This window comes from Myotis myotis, unplaced genomic scaffold (assembly GCF_014108235.1).
Source record: "Myotis myotis isolate mMyoMyo1 unplaced genomic scaffold, mMyoMyo1.p scaffold_m19_p_3, whole genome shotgun sequence".
NCBI lineage: Eukaryota > Metazoa > Chordata > Mammalia > Chiroptera > Vespertilionidae > Myotis > Myotis myotis.
The window spans coordinates 190485850-190496273 of NW_023416335.1; the positions used below are offsets into that span (position 1 = coordinate 190485850).

Sequence of the window (10424 nt, forward strand, 5' to 3'; positions counted from 1 at the left end):
AAGGACATCTATTTCATTTAAACAGAAGGAAAGAGGAAAGGAGAGGTTCAGAGCCATAAGGGTTATAGCTTTGGGCTAGGAAGTTACCTGGAAGCTTTGATTTCCTGTCTAAACTAAGGGGACAAATCCCCTGCCTAGAATTAATGAGTAGGTTATGGGGTGTGAGGTTTGAAGAGAGATATTGAAATTTGAATAACTACTGAAAGGAATGGAAAAATTACTAAAGAAAATCTAGAAGAAATGGTAAATGGTTCTGGTGTGTTGGTGATCATGACCTTGTAAATGACCTCAATCAGCAGAGTTGAGAGATTTTCTGCAGCTCTTCTGTTCAGCAGTGTCGGCTTTGGGGAGAAATCAGTTAGCTTCAATGAACCAATGTTTAAAGTTTGAAGAATAGGTGTGAGGAATGTTTAAAGGGGTTAATATTTTTTTTTGAGAACAGTGGCTAAAGTGATTGGGCTTATTAAGAGATATCTTAGATAGAGTAGATAAAGAAGTGAAGTCACATGGGTGCTACCAGCTTGTGACAAAATGGAATGGTGACAGGAGTGAACTCCATGTAGCTAGTAGAGGGGCATAGGGGCAGGGAGAGATGGGGCAGAGAGATCTCTTTAGAATAAGATAGGATTTCTCCCAAGATCTTATTATACCTGACAACATTTTAACTTAAGACTATGGTATCTTGAAGGACAAATGAAGCAAGAACATTTCACAGAATGTGTGATAATAAAGTGATTCATTTGGCAACAGCAAAACAAGGCCAACTCAGGTGCTATGAACAATTCATGCATTTCAACAATTTCCAGAGACAATTTGATAAATGACCCAGGAAAAATGCAGATCACCAGCAGGTTATGCTCAGAATAGTTTCCCTCTGGCGGTGTTGAGTGAGCATTCCTCCAAGAATGTACTTAATGAGGCACTGACTGCACTAATCAGCCATTCCCGGCTCTGTAATGTCTCCCTGAGTACTGGAGCTAATTTCCTAATAAATGAGTTTGTTCAAATGTTCCCTACCTCTACACAGAACACATTAACAGGAGTTGCTTATCTTTAGTTGTTTACCTCACTTAACAAATATTACTGATGAAATAAAGCAACCTCAGGTGTGACTTAGCACTAACATAGCAAAAGGAGGAATCAGACATAATTTTCAGTAGGATCATAGCAGGCAGATGAAAATCAGACATCTGTATCAAGAATTAAAAAACACACACGTGCATAATACTTTACAAATATGTCATATATACTTAGTTTATTTGACCCTCACATCAAACTTGTGAGGTGTTATCATTGCCTGTCTATCGTACAGATGAGAAAACTGTGCTTTAAAGATTCCATTGGGTTATCTAAGGTCACTGCTGAATCGAATTCACTTCCTCAATTTTCCAATAGTATTATACTTTGGAGGTAGAATGCTACGTGGGCAGTTCAACATGGCACAAGGGGATGGTGCCTTGGGAAGGATCTCATTTAGGCTTGCTTCAGTTTGTGCTCCCGGAAATAGAGAAGTGTGCAGATAGGAGGATGCATTTCTATCATGGCGCCACTAGGTGGCAGGAAAGGCCACCACTAGAGTCTAGTGCTTGTCACTAGATACTTGGTTTCAAGTGGTCAACTCAGGCAGGAGAAAAGAAGCAAAGCAATGCTATTCTTTCCAAGTTAGAAAAGGGTGCGTATGTGTGCTCAAGCATGTGCGTGCATGCATGTGTTCACAGGGCAGAGGAACTGAAAATTGAATAGAACTGTTACTGTCCTCTGTGCACTGTCCAATACCCCTGGTAGGTAGGACCAGAGTGAAAGAAAGACCTTTATATCTGGCGTTTCAATATATACTGTGTTCTTCTAGCCCACACTGCAATCCCACCCTTGGATTATGGGTGTCCAGTTAGGTATTACATGATGTCCAAGATGACCATTGTCATTCAGTGTCAAAGTGGGTGTTCCCTCAAGAAAAGTGAATTTGGTACATTAATGCTTATGGTTCCTCAAGCGTATTCTACCCAGGCGCTGGCAGAGAAGAGCAACTTGCAGTATCATGTGGGTAAAGGAACTCAATAGTTGGAGGAATTCAAGGAACCTTTGACACATTGCTAGAGGTTAGTTGCAAATTTTGGTATTGGATAAATTATGAGAGTTCTCGATTAGAGCATTCCATATCGAAAAATATATGTGGCTGGAAATGAAGCGTTGGAATCCATGTTTTCCACTAGATGATGTTTAGATTCATCCTAAATCTTCTGAAAGGTAGCAAAAAAATGTTCCATCTGTCTATCTTTACCGACTCTGCAGATGCCCCCACACCATTTATAAAACCGAAGTTCCCATCAATTTGAAGCGTGTTCTCCTTGAGGAGACACCTTCTCCACTGGAGGCAGCTGCTTCTCTTCTGGCACTGAGGGTAGGTCAGGTGCTTTCGGCCCACACCTGGCCACGGTGAAGCGACTCATGTGAAGAGCTTCCTCATACCCTGGGAGGGTGTCCACGGAGGAGGGCAGCTGGCCCAGAGGGCTGTGGGAGTGGGCCACCGCCAGGATTCTCCGGGCCGCAGGGCCAAACACTGACTGCAGGGCTGGTGAGGGGAGAAGGAAGAGAGCTAGAGTAAATGTGACATCCTCAGAAATCAGGCTTACAACACTCTAAGTTTCCCTCTACCTTACAACTGACCAAACTCGTTGTCAGCTCTGCCACAGGGTTATGAAAACCCTGTGCAGCTTGTTTAGAAACCAACTTCACTTTCTGCTAAAAAGACCCTGTCTTCTCTGGTATCCTCGAATAATCTAAATTGGGTTCCCATATCCCACCATCGTTGGCAGATTTTGAACCCTTTAGACTACGGGTTCTCAACCTGTGGGTTGCGACCCCTTTGGGGGTCGAACGACCCTTTCACCGGGGTCGCCTAAGACCATCGGAAAACACATATATAATTACATATTGTTTTTGTGATTCATCACTATGCTTTAATTATGTTCAATTTGTAACAATGAAAATACATCCTGCATATCAGATATTTGCACTACGATTCATAACAGTAGCAAAATTTCAGTTATGAAGTAGCAACAAAAATAATTTTATGGTTGGGGGTCACCACAACATAAGGAACTGTATTAAAGGGGTTGCCGCATTAGGAAGGTTGAGAACCACTGCTTTAGACTGACCCACTGATGTTGCAGTCTCCTTAGAAATATGTATTTCTGCCTTATTTATCTTTTCTCAAAATGCCTGGGAGGCAGGAAAGGTGAGCAACAGCACGTCACATTGTTCTCTTTGCAAAACGAAAATCACAGTGTTTTGCCACCTGTTGTTCTGCCTGGTATTTGCACTCCAACTTTAGTAAATACTAGACTATAAAGAAGAGAACAGAAGAAAATAAAGTGTCTTATGGTCATCAAAAGAATGTTGAAGCTCATACTTTGTGTATCAAGAGGTGGAGAATAGATCCCATCTGTGGTAGACAGATAGATATGAGCAGAGCAAGGATGATGGGCCAGGTCGAGAAGGTCACCAGGGTGAAAAGCCCCAGGTGCCCAGCAAAACTGGGAAAACAAGAACCTCACGCCCAGGGTAACATTTCCTCCCCTAGCCTATCTCTGACCCTGCCCTTTAGATCTCTGCAGTTCGGTCTGACCTTTCCTCTCTGGGCATGTTGCTAGTTATGAGGGTTAGACCCCCCTTAGAGGGGGACAGAGAAGAGAGCCAGAGAATAACCCTGAAGCATTAAGCTCCATGACAGTTTCGATCAGCAAAACAACACAGGCAGGCCTCGCCTCGGTTGTGTTTTAGCCTCAAGCCCAGAAATGCAGCAAAACCAGACAAGAGGCGGCGCCAGGACTGACATCATCAGGACCAAGTGCATTGACTTATGAGCACCCCTCCCCTTTCCCCCCAATCAGAGGAGAATAGGACCCTGAAAAAACACTTCTGAAAAACTGATGAATATGCTATTGAGATCCCCCTTGAGACCTCCAGAAACATGCCCTCAGGAGGGGCCCAGTGCAGCTCCCTATGGGACATCCCCAGGCCTGTCCCCGCTCCTTCCCCTAGGTGAGTTTTCCATGCCTCGCTCTTATCCTAAGCAACAAGGGTCCTTCTTTTGCCTCCGTAACACTTGTTTCCCGAGCCCATTTCTTCTACGGCTCACTTCCTCTACCTCTACAACTTTTTTTTATCCCCCCACTCTTTTTTTTTGTGTGTGTTTTTCTTTTTTCTTTCTCTGACTTTCTAAATAAGCTTTCTCTTTAAAAAAACAAAAACAAAAACAAAAAACAACACACCGAAAGACTTGGAGAATAAATAACTGAAAGTACACATGACAAACTTCTCTAAATATATAATAATTCCAGATAGAACCTGTGGGTTTTTACAAAATCCAAGACTTTTTGTGGTTGTTGTTAATCCTCACCTGAAGCTATTTTGCCATTGATTTTTAGAGAGAGTGGAATGGAGAGGGAAGGAGAGAGAGAGAGACAGAGAGAGAGAGAGAGAGAGAGAGAGAGAGAGAGAGAGCGAGCCTTGGAATTCCAAGACATTTTTGAAAAAGGGGTATGCTTAGAGCTTAAACCAATTTTCTTAATCATAACTATTTATGAATTGGGTAATTCTTCTCACAAAACATTTCCAACATCATCTCCAGCATTTCATTTCTTCCTTCACTCTCTCATCAGACAAGAACAATGTTTGTGAATACAGGGTTGCTGACAGCACAGGTCACTGCATCACCAGGCTTCTGGTCATTAAAACAACTCTGAGTTACAGCTTCTTTACTGTTCAACCAGGTGTTTTAATACTGTCGTACCATCCTGATCGCGTGTTTGAACCCGGTTCCCTTCCCACGGAAACAGTCAGTGTACTCACAGGTGATCGTGCTCTGGAGCGTGCTATCATGATCAAAAGCGATGACTGTTACTTCGTAGGGTGGCCGGCCCTCATCTTCCCCATTTTGCTGGCGACTCAGGCAGCAGCGGAAGCACACCGAAGTCAGGCCACACAGGAGAAGCAGGGCGCCAATTACCACCAGCAACCTGCAAGGACCCCACCAGCACCAGAGCTCTGGGTTCTGCTGCGTTTCCTAACTTGGGCATAATCAGCCTTCCACATCTGCGGTTTGATTCTTGTGTGGATCTTTTATAGAGTAATTGTAAGATTTTAATTCCAAGGCTTTCACTTCACATGTTATACTTCCTTACTTTGTCAGCAGGGCAGAGTCAATTTGTTAGAAACTTAGCAAGAGGTGTAATGTGACTTGGAGGGGCTGCTTTTTACTTTACTGAAGTCGCCTCTATAGGCTATTTTAGAGCTGATCTGAGAATGTAGACAATAATCTGTTGATGTTGCTCGGGAAGATGGTATTGAAATAGGAAATCCTGTCATATTGTCACATAGGGTGGTGATGAAGTAAAGAAACGACTCCATGCGATGCTATGCAATTAAGTAGGCTGGCGGTCTCATATACATTTTTTTTTCCTGCTGTCAAACATATTTAAACTAAACAAACAAAAACAGTGGCTATTATAGCTGAAACTTACCATATATACCAGAGATGTACCCAATCTGTAGTCAGGCAACTATGAAGAAAGAACAAAGTTTTTGCAATAAACATATAGTCAATTCCTATTATGATTCCAGAATCAAAACAATGAGTTACAATAATAGGATCCCTTGTTAGGATAAAAGCATCCCAGGCTATATTAACGTCAATGTAATCTATTGTGTAATGGGATGCTTTAAATAGTTTTCTGTGATAGATGGCAGTATGTAAATCACTATAAGACAGAGTAAAGTATTGCTCATGAATTAATATTCATAGAAAATATAGCCATGACTATTGTAAATAGTTATGATGACAGTTACCAAGAAAGAACTTCCCAATGCGAGTTTAAAAGAGGTTGGGCCTGACGGGCATGGCACAAGGGTTGAGTGTCGACCTATGAACCAGGAGGTCACGGTTTGATTCCCAGTCAGGGCACATGCCCGAGTTGCAGGCTCGATCCCCAATGTGGGGTGTGCAGGAGGCAACTGATCAGTGATTCTCTCTCATCATTGATGTTTCTCTCTCTCTCTCCCTCTCCCTTCCTCTCTGAAATCAACAAATATATTTTTAAAGAGTTTGAAAATGGGTGTGAAAGTTAACATTTGTATATATTTGAGATTAATAAAATTTAAACATAAAGAAAATTTCGGTTATAAGCATGAAAGCAATACAATGAAATTCATAATTTATGTATTGCAAGTTGTTGCAGAAAGGGCCACCATAAAAACTCCCACCATAAAAAGGGCCCTAAATTTTCACATCCAGAATCAAAACTGACATACATGATGGCTGAGGCCAAACAAAAACGAGGAAAATGTAGAAACCAAATTCATCATGATGAAAGCTAATTAAATATTGTGAATTAACTAGGACAATTATACATTTTCTCTACTGGGATAAAAATGTGGATTGCATGAGAGAAGCTCAGGAGTGGGAAGGGGAAGTAAAGGAAAATATTTGTTTATCTTTAAAGACGGAGTAAATTTAATATTACTTTCTGATATATTTATCTATTAAAATCTATTGAAATGCGCACTCTAACCTCTCTGTATGTTGTGGAACATACAGTTGGCATTTTCACTGAACAATGTCTCCTCCAGGTTTTCTCACAGTCCCCCCCTCCCCCACCCTCTTTCCCCCTATTGTGTTCATCAGTTTATTTTGCTCTTTAGATTCCACACATACGTGAGATCGTGTGATATTTGTCTTTCTCTGACTGGCTTATTTCACTTAGCGTAATAATCTCCATTTGAACATTCCCCATTTGTTCAAAGCCCTTTATAGCTCTACGTTGTGATTCTGATTCTATTAAAATGACTCTTCCTACGGTGATGCTGAAACCTCAAAGAGAGTGTGAAAGTAACCAAGGCCATCACCATTTCCCTTGGGTGTAACATATTTGCATTGAGAAACTCTTCCCATGGCTAAATATGCATTTTCCTTCAGCCTGAGCAAATCTTGGGTCGAAACTGTCATTGATTTTTTTTTACTAGTTTACCTCTAAGTGGAATGAATCTTTTCCCTTTATATTCTTTGTGTCTACATAAGACCTAATTGTGATAGGTTTAGATTAAGGGGTGATTATCTCAAAGTAATAGTTAAATAAAGGCTGCAATAAATATTAACATGCTCCAAAAAATAAAATACCCCAGATTTGAAGCGGTGATGTACCTTTGGAAATCACCCACATGTATCTGCCTGTGACTAAGATATTGAATCCAGTCTGTCTGCATGAGTCACTAAAAATGATGAGTAAGAAACTCTTCTGCAAATCTCTATGACTGCCTAAATTGTGATGATTAAGACGGCTGCTTTTAAAACTGGCTTTGGAAAAAAACACTGTCAGCAGTGTTATTCTGAGTATTTCGGATGACAAAAATGCGTGTCTTTATTTTGGGATAACCCGTCTGTGGGCTAAGTGCCCATTTAAGTAGAAATAAGGGAAGTCACAGATATCTGGTGACATTTTGACCCTGTTTTGGGTATTGATGTTTTTGTCTGTCTCTCCTTCCTCTGCAGTTGGACTCTCAGATACTTACTGTTCAGGACTGACACAGCTCTCCTCACATCTTGCCCAAGGAAGCTGTAGGAAGGGAAATAGTCTCAGACAGGGAAACTGTCTCATCTTCTCTGCCCACCAACCTATGACTGCTATGTTAGATCAGTTGGGGAGAGCAGGGTAAATGCGAGGACAAGGTCATGGGGTCAACCCTGTTTAGGGCTGTTTGTTTTCATCTCTCCGATACCCAGCCATTACTACACTTGAGGTGGGAGAACCTGGAAGAACAAATATCTAATCTGTTTGTTTTTTTCTTATGGTGGTGGCTGAGCATCACTGCCCTGTGAATGAGAGGCAGCATTTATATCAATTCGTTTGTCCTAGAAATTTCCTGATCTGTCCCTCAGGGTATTGTGACTGTCTTCCTAACTCGTTCCCAGTGCAAAATGAATTCTGCCCTTTTTCATTCCCTCGGTACATCCGTAACTGACCATCCGAGGGAAGAAGAATTTGAGAAAACGTATTGAGTAGCTACTATATGCCAGTCAGATGGCTGATAATTTTTAATATTTCTTAACATTTCATCTTGATAACCATGCAGGTGGGTATATTTAACCTTATTTTAAATAGGTAAGGGGCCAAGGCATAGGGGTTTAAGTAACATGACCCCCTGCACACACCTCTTGATTTGGCCTTAACTCAAATGAAACCCAAACGAACGAGGGGCCAATCTGCTCTAACAGCTCCTTGGCATTGTTAGCAAGTCCCTTCAACTCCTTGTAAAGAAAGAAACTTCCACTCCTTCTCCCACCTGACATTTTGGCTGACTTTCTCCTTCAAAAACCTATCTAGGTAAACGTTTGCTCTAGAAACTGTTTCTCTCTTCCAATAACTTGAAAGACTTGGTATTTCAGGAAACCAACAACAAAGACCACAAAGGTCCTCTAAAAAGGGACAGAGATTTACATTTACTTGGGGTTTTATGAGGGGCGGGGGAGGAAGTGCACACATACTCCTAACGTATCAGAAAAGGATTTTGTAAAAGATCTAACAGCTGCCTTCTGCTGATAACATTTGAGAAACTACTGGTTTTGTTTTAATTTAAAATAGTTGACCACTAAGGATGACAAAGTGTGAGCTTCTTCAACCCAGTTTTGGTACTTGGTTTCATTTTCTTGACTAAAAGCTAAAAACACGGAAGATCTCAGCAGATAAAATGCCTCTTTCAGGCCTGTTGCAAAAAGAGAAGGAAAAGAGAAAAGGAGGGAAGGGAAGGTCAAGGGAGAGAAGAAGAAGCAAAAAAGAAGATACAAGAAAAAGAACAAGAAATGGATTTTCAGACATTAATTTGACTGTTATACAGGAAGCAAAACAGACACAGCCCACGCCCTGCTAGAAGTGGTACAGGAATCTGATAGTAGGCAGTTTCTTCATTTGCTCTCCTTAACGGATTTCATAGCTGTGTAAACTTCCCCTTGATAGTTGTTCAGAATCCCTTAGTCCAGTGACCCCTCTCCCAGCTAAATGAGTTACTCAGGGGCTTCTGAATTCTAGTGGGGAGAAAAATGAAAGATCCAAAGTATTTTTAAAGAGTTTCTCCTCTTTTAACTTTAATGGAGGCACCTTTAAACTCCAAGAATAGTATTAGGGCTGATGTGGGAAAGTCCATTTAGGAGAATTACATACCTAGTTTTGATTATTTGCTTGGGAATTTGAGGGATGAGTGATAAAATGTTAAAAGAGAGAAATATGCACACGGAAGTGGCATTTCTAAATTGCCATAGATACCTGACTTGTATCTACAGTTGCCCTAATTTCTGTCCCCTGTTTCACTCATCTTATCATTCGTCACACTTGCACTATGTCACCCTATACAACAAAGGAAACATTCTAGTTATTCATTTGCCACTACCCCTTTTATCTTCCCCCCTCATTCATTTTCCCCCAGATTCATCTGAGAGTTGGTTTATCCAAGAAACAAAAACAAAAGCGTTATTCCCGCATTTTCACAACTTACCTGGATGAAATACACCAGGGTAGAGGCCAACACGGTGTGGACTCTCAGTCCCATGGGGCTGAACTCCTGCGTCTCCGGGATCACGCACTGGGTGTCCGTTACCTGCTTTCCATGTTCTGCTGCTTCCTTTCCGTGCTCTGCACCTTGTCTGACTTCTTGACCTAGAGGACTTAGGAGAGACACTTTTCTTAACAATAAATCACTGTTTTCTTTTCTCTCTTTCTCTCTTCTTATTCCCCTGGGCTTTTTATTTCCCATGATCTTTCCCTTCCCGTTCATCCTGCCTTCTTTCTCTTTTCTATTCCTGGTTAGAGGGTTTCCACATTTGCTCCCCTTGTCTTTTCTTTCCTTCTACTATTAGTCCTTTTCTATATGTCTTTAGCTTTCTCCCACTGCCCCCAAAAGAAAGACGTTTGACGAGGACACATCAGTCCTTGGAATTAGGTATTTTTCTAGGCAGTGAGGAGAAACTTGACTTGGAGGAGGATCAAAGAGAGATTGCTCTTCTCCATCAGAAAAGAAGTGATCCTCTTGGTTCTTCCCCACAGCACACCAGGTGGCTGCTGAAGGTTGAAAGTCACCCTGCCAAACCCATTCACTGGCCCTCCACGTGATTAGGCCTCCTCTCTTGCTCTTTGAAACCCTCCCCTTCACTGTGCTGATAATCAACTCTCCCGGTTCTGGGTCATTTATTCCTCACTATTGGAGGAGGACTGAGAGGTTGCCAAATGACCTGGAAAGCCATCCCATCTTTGGAGAAACAGATTTGGAGATTAGAATTTAGAATTTCTGGGTCATGTCCATTAAATTCCTGTCCACTCTGACTTCAATTCCCATTGAAACAAATAGTCAGACAGACTTAAAAAACAAACTGGGTT

General features: G+C 41.6%; 1 protein-coding gene across 1 annotated transcript; it reads right to left on the bottom strand.

Moving 5' to 3' along the window:
• Positions 1-721: 721 nt before the first annotated feature.
• On the bottom strand, positions 722-10195 carry TMEM52B (transmembrane protein 52B). Its single transcript, XM_036301606.1, has 5 exons — positions 9547-10195; positions 7570-7613; positions 5526-5564; positions 4855-5021; positions 722-2572 (listed from the first exon to the last, which is right to left on the bottom strand). The coding sequence occupies exons 1-5, from the start codon at positions 9823-9825 to the stop codon at positions 2328-2330; spliced, it is 774 nt and encodes a 257-aa protein (XP_036157499.1). The 5' UTR covers positions 9826-10195; the 3' UTR covers positions 722-2327.
• Positions 10196-10424: the final 229 nt, after the last annotated feature.